Source organism: Poecilia mexicana, unplaced genomic scaffold (assembly GCF_051168715.1).
Source record: "Poecilia mexicana isolate PSO_F unplaced genomic scaffold, ASM5116871v1 scaffold_4, whole genome shotgun sequence".
NCBI lineage: Eukaryota > Metazoa > Chordata > Actinopteri > Cyprinodontiformes > Poeciliidae > Poecilia > Poecilia mexicana.
Genome location: NW_028263373.1, coordinates 10,249,350 through 10,263,349, shown reverse-complemented (window position 1 = coordinate 10,263,349; position 14,000 = coordinate 10,249,350). Strand labels below are relative to the sequence as shown.

The 14,000-nt window shown below is 40.6% G+C and overlaps 1 protein-coding gene across 1 annotated transcript in view; it reads right to left on the bottom strand.

Annotated features, from left to right (window-relative positions):
• colgalt2b (collagen beta(1-O)galactosyltransferase 2b) overlaps positions 1–14,000 on the bottom strand; it is a 28,762-nt gene that overhangs the window by 6,243 nt on the left and 8,519 nt on the right. The window contains exons 2-11 of the mRNA XM_015009108.2: positions 8,383–8,493; positions 7,347–7,464; positions 6,231–6,365; positions 5,944–6,148; positions 3,294–3,413; positions 2,992–3,065; positions 2,716–2,822; positions 2,205–2,337; positions 1,346–1,473; positions 1,045–1,251 (exon numbers count right to left, since the gene is read on the bottom strand). Coding sequence (XP_014864594.1) covers positions 1,045–1,251; positions 1,346–1,473; positions 2,205–2,337; positions 2,716–2,822; positions 2,992–3,065; positions 3,294–3,413; positions 5,944–6,148; positions 6,231–6,365; positions 7,347–7,464; positions 8,383–8,493 — 1,338 coding nt within the window. The remainder of the gene's footprint in view (positions 1–1,044; positions 1,252–1,345; positions 1,474–2,204; positions 2,338–2,715; positions 2,823–2,991; positions 3,066–3,293; positions 3,414–5,943; positions 6,149–6,230; positions 6,366–7,346; positions 7,465–8,382; positions 8,494–14,000) is intronic.

The window sequence follows — 14,000 nt, the reverse complement described above, 5'->3', positions numbered from 1 at the left end:
CTAAAACGCTACACGCCGTCCGCAGCGTAACACAGTCGCGCAGAGGCCAGCAACTCGATTGTGTGTGTGCGTTTTTTTTCTATGTATAGATAATTACTGTAATGATGTTCAATTAGTAGTTCTGCAATACTTTATAGCTTTTTTGTAGCAATAAAGGCTCTGTTTCTGTGTTTGCTTCTTTTAGAGGCAGCGTGATTGATGCATGTTCCTGGAGTTTAAATGTTTTGGGTTTTTTTATTATTATTTTACACAACAACCACCTGATGGATTGCAGGCGCTAACAGATTGTCGGTCTGTTCGGTGTCTGAAATGTACAGAGCATTCAGGAACTGCCAACTTCAGCATTGTGGTTTTTTTTTCTATGCTCCAACTCTAAATGAAAATGTTCATTTGTTTTTAAATCGCTTTTTAAATCACTCTGCATTCAGTCACCGTCACGTGAGGGCAAAACCTTCTCACGCCGTGAGCATTTTTACATGCTGCGACATTTCTATCTATTTTTTATTGGAAATTCACACAATATGCCGCTACAAAGTGGTGCACAACTGAAGCGGAAGGAAGATGATGAATGGTTTTTAAATGTTTGCAAATAAAATCATTTGCAGAACCAATTTTCACTGCAATTAAGCCTTCAAGAGGTTTTGGGACACCAGCTTTGCACCTTGACAAGTTTACATTCTTTTTCCAAACTAGTTTGTGTCAGAGTGTCTGTGAATGTTGATTTTAAAGTTTTCCAGACTTTGACTAAGCCATTCTAACTAGACTTATAATGATCTAACCATTATAATTCTGGTTGTATGCTTAACTTGACCAAGTACTGACTTAAATCTTTCAGATGTTTATTTTGAAAACTTTTAAAAACTATGGATCGTTTTCCTTCCGCGTCACCTTGTGTCACTCTCTCATTTAAAAATCTCAAATAAACATAAATACGCTGAGGTTTGTGGTCACCGTCGGACAAAAAGGTCGAATTGTTTGCACGCTTTTGCAAGGTGCTGTCTATGCTTTAATCTTAGACCAGAGAAGACCAACGTGAACACTGACTTGGGGTGTTTGTTGAACATGATGGGAAGAAATTCGTCGACAGGGAGCATCTTGGTGAAAGGCTGCACCGCCAACAACTTGCGGGCCCCCTGCTGTGAGAGAGCGTAGGCCAGGGTCCAGTAGGAATAGTCGGCTTCCACCAGGTTGTTCACACCCTCCACTGAATGCTCCGGCTGCTGCACCTGCATTCGCTTCCTTCCCACGTAGCTGAAGGTAGAATGAGGAAGCCAGAGTATGTTTAGCTTTTAGAAAGGTTAATCCACACAGAGGCGCTAATTTGTGGATCCAGAGAAGTTCTTACATGAGGTCCCAGTCCAGCTGGGCTCTGTCTACGTCCTCCATGATGGCCTGAAGCCTTCGTTTGAACCTGGGTTCAAACCTCACATCGTCCTCCAGAACCAGAACCTTCTGCAGGCCACGATCAACCACCTGATGACCAGAGAACAAAATCAAGGTCATGAAAAATACTTTTTGCTCAGTTTTCTTCTTTTGCTCGGTGCTTATAAAGGGGCAATGTCAGTTTTCCCAAGTTACCACCCCGCAGCACTGTCTGACATTTTGTGCTACGTTTTAAACAGAACATGAATGTAAAAAGAAAACCTTCTTAAAATTCTGTTAGCACTTAATTTTGCATAATCCTTTTTTGGGTAAAATTTTAAATAGATAGAATATGTTAGAAGAAATTGCTTGGTTTTTTTTTTTGGTTTTTTTTTTTTGGTGAATCATCACCAGTCCACCGTCATGCTGGACACTTTTAGGACTGATTTTAACATTCATCAGCACAAAAATGTTATGTAATAATTTCATTTTTTTCACGTCTTCTTCCCTTATAACTTCAGTAGCATGCTTATCCACTGGTGCAAAGAAACTTTGTCTGCAGACACTAACCTGCATCAGACTTCTTCTTGCCTTACAGATTGAAAGAAATGACCTTTTTTTACCACAAACCGTCACCATTTCATTCACCACCGATCTTTACAGCTTATGTGAAGAGTTTGAATTGTATGAAACACTGCTAATAATTCAATAATAATTTATGCGAATTTCAGCACAGTTGCACATCATATATATCGTCTAAAGGGCTCAAATGTTGGTTCAAGCAGAGTGTTTAAAGAAATCCACCTTTCCTGTAGATAAGAGCCTTATCCTCCTGCCCTCACCTGTTTCCATATAGAGTGGTGACTCAGGAAGCAGCCAATCTCCCCTCTGGTGAGGACGCGACCAGAATATGGATCCTTGTAGCCTGGCAACATCTCAATTCCCAATGCCTGCAGCTGGGATGTATTTAGAGCTCTGAGAGAAAGGCAAGAAAAATAGCATGGAAGAATAAAAAAAAATCCAACATTACTAAAAATAACTTAATTGATCATCATTAAAACACTGCAAACAGTTTGCAACCCAGATTGTCAGAGAAAAACCAAGGGAGGAAGGAGGATTAGGAGATTTCTAAGAATGGATTAAAGTCTGCAGAGAAGAGGGGGGAAAAACTCGAGCAGGAAGCAACAAATGCAAAGTTAGAGAGGAAGGATGGATTTAATGGCAGGAAATATAGCGAGCTCAAGATGAAAGACGAAAGCAGCAGGTGAGACTTCAGTTTTTACAGATATTTCAGTCAGTATCAGATGGTCCTTTGATTTTCCGATTCAGATTCGTGTTGCGTTTGTGACCTACTTCCCGTCCACCGCATCAATCAGAGTGGGGCGAAGGCCCATGGCGCCCAATGTTTTCAACATCCTGGTTCTTCTGTCCAGACGGCGTTTCAAGTTAATCAGGAAAATCTAAACATTGGGAAAAAAAAAAAAAGAAAGAAGGAAGGAATGAGACAGGAAAACGGTTTTACATCCACCCAAAGAAAAACAAACAAACAACTCATTCCACAGTGAAAAATAAAGATTTGACAAAGAAAAAGCAACGACTGGCGATTAAATATCTAATTTAATTACTTACATCATCGAAGCCCATTGGGTCTGGCGGTAACGGCGGAGCGTAGATGTACTGAGACGGCTCCATGTCGTGTTCAACTGGGAGGAAAAACCAAGAAGGTCTATGTTAGAAAATCACAGAATTTCTGAACCGGGTGGGGATGAGCATGCAACAAAAGGGGTGGAGAGGGGTCGACATGAACCGACACGGTGCAATCGCCAAAGGTCGTTGAGGTCAAGAGGGAGGAGAAACGACCCCGAGAGGTGAAGGGGTCAAGAAGTAATAAAATGTAAACATGTGAAGAGTTTCTAAGTGTGGAAACTCACTCAGAGCTTCTGAGATGGTGTGTATGAAACTCTCAGTTTCGTCCTGCACATTTTGTTGAGCTTTGAGCGGGACGGGCAGGAAGCCGTAGTGTTCCCTGTTGCACACGTACATCTGCACGCCTGAAACACACACGAGCACATGCATACAAATAAGTGAAGCTGATTTTATCAGCAGGTCTTATCTACCTCAGCACAGGTCTGAAAATCAACCGCTGTCCTCTTTTGTTCAGAATCTGTAGGTCGGGCTTTTTTAAAGATTGGTAATCGTGATCGGCCAGAAAACTGCAATTAATATAGGATGCTTCCATTTCTGTGTGTGAAACACCCAAAAAGAAACAGAAACCCTTAAAAAATGAATCCATACCAGAAGTTATTTGCTCTTAAGCGCTCTATACCAATGGCGTTTAAAGTTCAGGTCTTCCATCATTTGCAGGGTCTGTCATGATTTTGTGCGGACCCTGACCACAAGTTGGTGATAGATGAGAATTGAGCAATGTTTTTTTTTTTCTTTCTTTTAGAGCAAATTTTCACTCACAAATGAAAATACCCTTTCTTTATGATGTGCATTTTTTTGAAATTAGAAACACTGTTGGAAAAAAAAAACATCCACAACTAAAGCTTGGTCTGTTGGTACAGAGTTATTGATGTGTTACCGATAAAAATAGTAAGACACGGGAGCATAACAGTTAGGATAAGGAAGAGTGGAAAACTTGTTCACAACAGCAAAATGTCCCTTAATCCATATAAAGTACAATAGAAGAGCTCTTGCACAGAAGTATGAGCTCTCCATATCCTCCATCGTGGCATCTGGCCGTTGTCTCAAGGTCAGAGTTGATTTATAGTGTTTTAAAATATTCCTGGAAGCTGCAACAAGACCGACCATAACAACAAAAAGTATCGACATTGAAATATCCTTAAAATATAAAATGTTAGGCTGAGCCCTGAAGTTTGTGTGAAATAGAATCACAAACATCCAGCGACTTTTACTTAAGAGTAGACTTGGGTGCACCCATTCATTACACTTGGTTAAATACCAGCAAACATTTTCAGAGAAACAGTGACTCATAAAAAAAAAAAACATTTATAGACCATGGCAAAAGCAAAATAATACACATTTTAAATAGGCAAACATGCAAGATGGTTATTTTAGTCTGATCTATAATGTTTGCATTTCTACAAAAAAAACCTAGCAACTTCTTTTGTTTCATTAATACATGACTTGCTTAGTAGATTTCTGTGCATGTAATCAAATAAAGTTAAAAAGAAGACTTTTTGCAGCCCAAGAGAACTTTCAATTGAACAATTTTGCTCCAATGGCAAATAACTTTGGAGTCTACTGGTTTATGCCGTCATTCACATTGTGAGTTAGAATAAATTTCTACAAGGTTTGAAACGTATTTGCAAAATTGTACAACAGAAATATTGTTGTAATGTTTTGAGATGTTTGGGCAGTTTTAGACTGCCCAGTAAAAACAACACAGGTTAGTCTGTTATGAAGTTGTTTATTTCGAGGCAGACTTAACAGCGACATGAACAAGGGTGTAATTTAAGCAATTATTTTCTACTGAAGTCACAGCAACACCAAATGGTGCCATAATGACTTATGAACGGAGTCCCGCAGTGCACAAACTGTTTTTTTGTGCTAATCTTTAAAAAACTTTAAGAGACATTACAAAACTGCATTAACAAGGTGTAATATTCGCTAAGTAGTACATAACACCTTCATGCGATTTTTTAAAAATGACCAAAAACAGTTTAGTTTTATTAAGCTGAGAGAATTGTAGTTATTTTTCATCACTCTGAATAATGACTATAATCAACAGAATCAGCTCATATTTATTTAACTAGAAATATGTGCAAAATACATAACAAAACATACAGGATTTGCTTTTATTTTTTTAAAATTTTTTTTATGTTTTTGCACCCCCTCCTGCTGCATCTCAAGAAATAACACGAAATCAATTTAAATGAAGTGAATAGACCGTCTCTTGACCATAAAAGCAAAAGCATGAGGGGTTTACTTTCACTTCAAAACCGCCAGAAAAAGTGCGAGGTGGCCACAGGGTAAGTAAGGTCAGAGGGGTCAAGACAACAGGTGGTCCACCTGGACGGTAAATCTTTGCAGCAGGACAATAACGAGCTTCGAAGGTGTAAAAACGAGTGACTGAAACGCAAACTAATTGGACCCGCTTTTATCCTCGTCGGTGCTGCCGATGTTCGTTTATGAGTTGGAAGAAGTTCATGTTTCCATCTGCTAATGTTTACGTGAATGCTTTCATGTGTTTATTTGGTTTTTTCAGCACATACGGGAAAGCTTAATGGTCCTGTTTGTTACCCACTGGTGATTCTCTCTGAGCCCAAACTCACAAGTTGTGCAGCCAGCAAAGCTGCACGTGCTCAGTAAAGCAGCACATTGCCGACTCATCTCAGCAATCAAACATCATTCACACACACACGTGCAGAAAACTAATAAAGTTCCTTCAGATTTTTTTTTTTTTGTGCAACCTGGCAGAGCAAAAGAAAAAAAAAACAACCTTGTAGGTTTCATTTAACTGCTAAGAAGCTAAGACAGTCATTGATGGTCTGCATTTCAAGAGGAGTTTGCCTCCTCGCATAAAGTCTCGTGGTTTGGTGAGAGTTTCAAACTGACCTGCTTGACGTGCCGAGAAGGCAAACACCATGATGTCATCAAAGGCCCAGCTGTAGTCCGGATGAGGTGGGTAGAACGCTAGGTCTCGGCTGGCTTCGCGCCGCAGGTCCAAAAGGAAGGTGCTGTGGACCATGGGAACAGGGAAACAGCCGAGCCTCTTCCACTCCCTGATTGGCTGGTAGTCCGGGGTTCGCTTGTAGTAGCCCTGAGAGAGGAGCCATAAAACCGTGTTCAGCTGGTAACTCTGAGAGAACGGATGAACGTGCTGGCTTCTGTCCGAGCCGCACCTGCGGGGTGACGCCGCACCAGAAGTTGGAGTAGAGAGAGCGAGACTCCATCATGGGAGCGACCAGCGTCAGGTTCTCGGCCATCAGCAGGCTCAGCACTCGAGGGTTGGTCAGCAGGTTGTCGCTGTCAGCAAACTGAAGGGCGGAGGGGGTTTTGATCGAATGAGTGATTTCATGCGAGCAATGTTTGTGCTTCTAGTTTAGAGATCAAATCAACTGTGCAAACAGCAGAATGACTGAAGACCAAAACAGAATAACACATTCTGTTTAAGTCTACTGAGCAAAGCTAAAGTATCCATGCCCCGTTAACCTGTTCACATTTTGACAAGTTACAACCGCAAACCTCAGAGGGTTTTATTGCAACTTAATGTGATGGCTCAACACAAAGTAGGACAATATGTGAAATGGAAGGAAAGGGATCCAAGGTTTTAAACATTTTGCTACTTGTTGCTGCTTTAGCGAAGCCTTTTCTTGCTTTGAGCATGCAGAGATTGAACATTTAAGCATTTTTCTCACCAAATAAACCCAAGGTACACCAAATTGGATGGAGATCATCTCTGATTCTGTTTGTTACTGGATTTAGGAGTAGACTTTGACTAGACCATTCCAACTTAACATAGATTTGCTTTGATCTAACCCTTTCTCTGTCTCCAAACAGTTTTCTCACGGGATTTTCCTGTACTTAGCTCCGTACTTCTTCCCATCAGCTCATGAAAAGCGTATTTCCCAAATATAATGTCACCACCATGTTGAGAGTTATGATCGCTTTTTGTTTTGAAGGAAATTACTGCCGCCAAATAAATCAGTCAGTCAGAGTAAACAGGGCTCACAACAAAAGAACGGCACACTTCCAAATTCATGTTTGTACTACTTTGTATTGGTCTATCACATAAAATGTAGATAAATTATTCTGAAGGGGCATGAAAGCTGTTGCAAGACTGTGAGATTCAATATTTCACTCGTGCTTTTGGATCATGGGGATTATGATCACTTAAAAGCATGGGAAAAAACATTTTCTCACTAATAAAATCAAAAAAGAAATACTGATAGCCTAGGATTATTTAGTAATGGTCAAGTGCCTGATGCATGGCTGCGTATTTGTGTTGTAGGCGTTACCAGTATGTAGTCGGCCCATCGCTCCCGCGCAGCCTTCAGGGCCGCCTGCCTCAGCTTCATCAGATGGTTGAATCTGGAAGGGGGCCAGTACTTCGGACCCCACTCATCTGTGTAGGAGCTGACGCAAAAATGCAAAGTGTCAATCAGAGCAACTGGATTTTTTTGTTATACTAGGAAGGAAATTATCGCAATAAAATGTGTAACATTTAAAGAGATTAACAGTTCACACAGATTTTAGTGGGCGCACCAGTTTACCTGGTGACTGGATGCCATCCAGTTTTTAACTTTTAACAATCTGACACAGAGATTCAAATGATTTCCAGATCAAGGGTCTTACTAATTCTCAATAAAAAAGACACAAAAAGTCATGTGTAAGTCATGTGTCAGAGGCTTTTCAAAGAGCAGCTGCAGCCTGTGCTCACTGTGTGTGATGGATCCTATTTGGTTTTGGGACAGATTATTATTATTATTATTTTTTTGTATTTACTTGTTCAGTTTTTCTCTGACTGTAGATAAAAGCAGGTAAAGGTGAGGAGCTGTTTTCGGACTTGACAGGATTCTCATCTTAATCAGTGGCAATATGTGAATGCAAATTTAATGGTGCAGTTTAATGTCAAGTGGAAATATGCCATGCAGAAGGACAGAACAGAATCAAGAATTGTCTGAAAAATCTTCTCAAACATTAAGTCAGATTAATGGATTTACTTCTAAATTAAACATTGTGGGAACGTAGGAGTTTTCTCATGACGGTAAGTTTTTCCATTTAAATACTGTACATACTGTATTACTTCACGTAATACAGTATGTAGTGTATTTTAACGCAGATTATTGTGCATAAAGCAGGACATATTCTGCAGGTTTCTATTTACTCAGAAAAGGCTCTCTAGGCTCATACTTCAACATAAGAAATTAGGAGAAATATACATCTTTTTGCGATCAATACTTTTCAGCTTAAAATTGAAGTAGACCTTTTCTTTTTTTTTTTTTTTTTTTTTTATTAAAAGCATATTTGGTGCATCTCAGCTTGTGAACATACCTGGGCTCCTCCATCGGTCTCCACTCCACATAGTGATAAATGCGCTGCGCTCTCTTCAGCCATTCTCTCAACATGGCAGTGGTGTTGTCTACGTTATGGTCCGTCGCTGCCCTGTAAACAGAAAACATGCGCTCATTAAAACACAGTGCACGTTATAACAGAGTCTTATAACAGAGTGAGGGCCCAGCAAGCAGCCTCAGTGCTGCAAACCTCATTTACTGCCCTGAGTAACTGCAGGAGAATGGACTAGGTCTGAGGAGCCGCGGGGCAAACAAGGCAAACACTGCAGGTTCTAATGCCCCCCTTAGAGAGTGATTGCTTATCCTGCAACCGTTGATAAAGACAGTCATTGCAAAACTCCAACACAGTCTTAAAAAAACACTAAATATGACGCGGCAGAACTAACGCATTGCCACTTTGCACAAAAGCTGCTCAAACCAAAGCACCGACTTACATAGATGCACTTGTGTTGGAGGGGAAATGAAGTCAACACGGGAGCTTCTGCTGGTTTGACAGCACTGTGGTTTGTGACTCCGTTTCTTTTCAAAGATTTCCACTTTGGTTAACGCTGTTGACTCAAAGAAGACACTAGGCCCACTGTATGCAAGGATGCGTGCGAGCAGGAAGGTGATGCATTTATGCAAGACAGAAATTAAATTCACAAACAAGCCCATCCACTGCATTTTATCAGCCTAAGGTTTTTAGGAGTCGCTATAAAAAAAGAAAGAGCTCTGCCGCGAGTTAAAATTAAAAGGTAATTTAAGGAAAACTGTCAACAGGATATTAGGAAAAATCCAGAGCTCAGCTGTGCGAACACAAACACACACTTGGGCGTTTTTGGACTTTTCCACTTCCAGCTGTAATATTCCTAGCTGTGCAGCCATTTTTAGGCTGGACAGACAGACAGACAAACACACTGACACAACAAAACGCCAGAACCCTCTGCTCAGATTTGCCACCTGTTTTCTGTATGAGAATTATAGGATCTGTTATAAATGAATATATGCAGGCAGATTCGGGTTTTAACTTTGACATTTAACCCTTTAAGCAAGTAATAGTCCAAGTGTTTTTATCATAAACAGCTATTTGCTCAAGAACAGTGTGAGGACAGGGATGTCGGTGAATCCAGGCGGGAAGTTGGTTCCTCCAAGTAGTGGGTTATTTTCTCAGCTCAGTTATTACTTCTCGGTTACTTCTCTCAGTAATTGATCAGCTCAGGAAAACAGACCTTGCACCTGCAGCGAGAGAGGCGAGAGCTGAACAGATTCTAGGAGAAAGGTTATTGTGTGATGATTTTTGTGGGGTAGTCTCTTAACAAAAATCCTCCGATCATTTTGGCCGTTTTGCAGTCAGATGTTCTGAGAGGTGTGATCCCAAAGATATGTCTTTGTATTCAATAAATATTACCTCGCCGACACTTTTTGTGCTGGCCCTTCGCATGCAAATCTAAGGGGAGATTTATTGTTCATAATAGATCAAATACCCTTTTACACACAAGAATATCATCACGCAGAACATCTATTTTTCCAAATCGTTGCCTCAAAACTCAGCTTTTTTTTTTTTTTTTTTTGCATGTGGTATTTCAATCTTATTCAGTGAAACATATAAAAACGTCACAGGCCAAAATAAACATCTGCAGGCCATAAACCACAGGGTCAAGCGGTCTAATTCTATGTGTTTGGGTAAGTGCTCGCAAATATGTGGCAAAGAAGGAAGATGATAATTTTTGCATCCTGGGAATGCTCTTTTACAGCAGTGTGACCTGTTATTTATGTGCTGCAGGACTGCTGGTTCAAAGTTCTCAATAAGCATGTAAATCCAGAGTCAAACTGGGAGGATAATAGCACAGCGGCTGGAAAAAAACACCTTTGATTACTGGCTGCTGATATATGTATATCTGTTTTGTTTTTGGGTTTTTTTTTTTTTCAATCACAGAGCAGGTCCATTCTGAAACACCTGACTTTCTAATAATGAGAAGATGTGCAGGCACTTCTTTTTGCACGTTTCGCCAATAGGCATCTTGGAATAACTGTGCTTCTGGAAACCCCTGGTGTGGATCACCAAACATTGTAACGTTTTTAAAGGCAAAGAAAACACAATGCATGCTGCAGTACAACGCATATCTGTGCGGCAGGGTCTATTAAAACACCCTCTGCATCTCAGTTGTGACTCAGACTTTGGAATCATCATTACATCATCACTTTCACAGGCTCCGTTTGGCAGGACTTGTTCCCCCTACATCCAGATGACATTAAGTCCAAGGCAGCCACATGTCTGCTGAAATGGTTTATATCAATTAGCAAGACAATTTTATTGATGCAATGTTTGTTTTGTTTTTGTTTTTAATTCATATCTGTGACTCATATCTAATTTAGTAATTTCTCCACTTCTCTGTTGCTGTGACAGTTCAGGCTTCTTTCCTGTATTTCTCCTATGAGCTGCTCTGGGAAACGCGGCGTCAGTACACTGCGTGATTTTCCATTACTGCCTTCACACCTCCGGTTGCTCTCTTATTCATGGATGTGCGAGTCTAAATGATGCTTGCAATTCATACCCCTTGAAATTTCCACATTTTGTCACTTGAAAACCATAAATATCAAAGTATTTTTATTGGATTTTGTCTTCCACACCAAAAACAAAGTAGTGCATAATTGTTAAGTGGAAGAAGGAAATGATCCAAAGTTTTCAACTTTTTCAGAATAAAAGCCTTGAATGCTTTTGTAGTTAGGAGAATAACACTCTTCTTCTAGACTGTTTAGCATGTTGACATTGTCTAAAACCCATTGAAAACATTTTGAGAAACATTGGCAGGAGAGACACTCCTCATCCTCACCACATTAGGCTCCAACCAGCCTACTGGAAAAAATTGCATCGAGCATTTCTAAACAAATATTCAAGTAAACAACCAAAACATTGGCGGTACTCAGTACAGAGTCCTTTTGTTTACAATTTAAATTTCTGTTCTCAACTTTTGATAAACAAATCAAAAGTCTGTTAAACATACTATTTCATAGATTGTATTTCTGATGTTCTACTCACAACCTGATTCACAGTTGTGCACCACTTTATGTTAGTCTGTCACATAAAACCCCCAGTGACATTTGCTGAAGTTTGTATTTGCAATGTGACAAAATGTGAACGTTTTCCCAAGCACTCCTGTTTTCTCTCCAGGTCCTTCTTCTTAAAGCAGTAGCCGACAAGTGCCTCCCCTCTTCCGCTTCTTCGTCCCTCAGGCAACCAAAATCCACCAAAGTCTCTGCAGCTGATTTCAGATCCACTCGGGGATTTTGTCCATCTGTGCATGGACAGGAAACCCAAAATGTGTATGCAACCCTCCATGCAAAGCAGAGAAAGATCCACTGCTACACATGCGAGCTCTGCAACAATCTGGCTTTCTTACTTAAAATCCCTTATTTCCTTCGGTCGTACCTATGTCTGCCTCATGCTGTGTCCACACGTTGCTGTTTTTGAAGTTTACAGTAAGCAACAGCCTCATTATTCTGTCGCCTGCAGCTTTCGGGGTTAGGCTTCCTCTCTGCTCTGAATTTATGAGCGCCATCTGGACAACACATGAGTGCAGGGCCCTCACCTACTCACTCCACCGATCCCGCTCACGTCTCCTCAGAGATGTCCATTTATACGTCCCTGATCGAGTCTCAGACAATTCAGCCTTCATTTAGAGATGAAGGCTGAGTTATCGGCTTGTCACGGTAACAAATTTTGCTGGACGATAAACTGACCCAGAACTGATCGCGATAAACAATAATGTTGCCGTTTTGAGACCATTATCGACTAATATAAAGATAATAATGGAAAAATAACACATGCACAACTACAATAACAAGTTTACTGGATTGTTCCAAAAATGATAATTGATGATAATTGTCGTTTTGAGACCATTTTGGAGTAATGCATTGATAATGGCATAATGATGCGAAAGATTTATGAATCTTTGCCTGTCAAAGATTCATAAACTTTAATTTGGTACAGAACACTCAACACAGAAAGACATTTTAAATATCCCACATAAAAAAACATAATAACAACCTAAAACAATAAATGAAAAGGAAATAATAAAATACTGAAGGAAAATCTTAAATACAATAGATGATGAAGTCTCTGAACAAAATTTCTTTTCAGAAATAATTAATCATCAGAATGGAAAACCTCAAGCTCGTTTAAATTTATCATGCAATTAGCTGATTATTGCAGCAGACTTATCAGGTAGTCATCACCTTCACAGATTAGAAAAGATGCATCTTGTTAGAAGCCAAATTATTCATTTTAAAAGCACTGCATGCATGGATTAGCCTTCATTTTCTAACTTATTTTGTAGCCACAATAGTTCTGGCAAAGCAGTGAGAAGTTCAGGCTGCAGGATGGCGCTGGTTCCTGCAGCTTCTCAGATCCTCAGTTGGACTGGAATCTGAAGCGTTTGGACGCCGGACCAACGCATTTGTATCCTTGTTCAGATGATTTGCGAGAATCTGACTTCCTGTTATTTTGTACAGTCATGGATGATGCTAACGTAGCGGCTCCATTTATCCTGATGCAACACTTAGCTGATTGCGAACCCTCCTTCAGCACTTTGCTTCAGTTAACTACTATAGAAACGCCTGTCAGATAAGTTGGGTTTAAAACACAGAGGCTGGCCCCTGAAACTGGCCCTTTCAAGTAAACACAAGTCTGAAAGGAACCGGTTGGCTGCTTTCAGCTCGCTGTTTGCTCAATAAACTATCTAATATCATTGCCAATAATGAACCCCGCCGTCGTCCCCCCTTGCATGCAATTAAGGAGTAAGAATGCTCCTTTCACACAGGACTGCTGAGGATTTTACCACATAATCACCCCTCAGGAGTCTAAGTACCTCTGCCTTTGTGGCTCAGCCGCTGAGCTGACGTGGCTGTCAGGTTTCTGATGGCCTGAGAGGGCAAAGAGGACAGGTTGGGGGTGTCGACTGAGAGGGACTGGAATGAGGGGAGAAGAAGGAGAGCCGAGGCGTTTGGCTAGACAGAAGCGCTCAGCTGAAATTCCTCACAGCTCTGAGGATCAACAGAAGCTTCGACGCTCTGCTGAGTGGCACTGAAGTGCGATGCTCAGCATTGACGTTCAAAAGCAGAGGAAAAAGAAAGATGATGCCTCTCAGATATTCAGCGGAGCAAACACATTTCATACCAGGAGACCTGATACTTAACTTCAAGTAGAGATCGCTTTGTGTCACCCTCTCTCTCTCTCGCCCTCTTCGCTTGTGTTATTGTTCAGCAAATATTTTTGATTGGTCGTATGCGATTAAACTGGAAACAATGCGATAGTCTGTGGAGATCGGTGTTCCTCTGTGCATTGTGGGAGATGTAGTGAGGAATTTCTCGTCCGCAAGACGGCAGGCAATTTTGCAGGCGCTGACATTCACAGGATCTCAGTGTGGTGTAATAATTGTGTACCTTTGTGAACTGTGCAGGCAGAAGTGGTGGCCTCTGCAAGGAGGATTCTGATCAAAACCACATTTTAATTAAATTTACAAAAGCTTCATGACTGTAGCAAAACAGTGCTTCGTTTTTGTCATGTCATTTTTTTAAAAGTATTTTATCTAAAACTAGAAAATAAGAGCGCAGGATGCA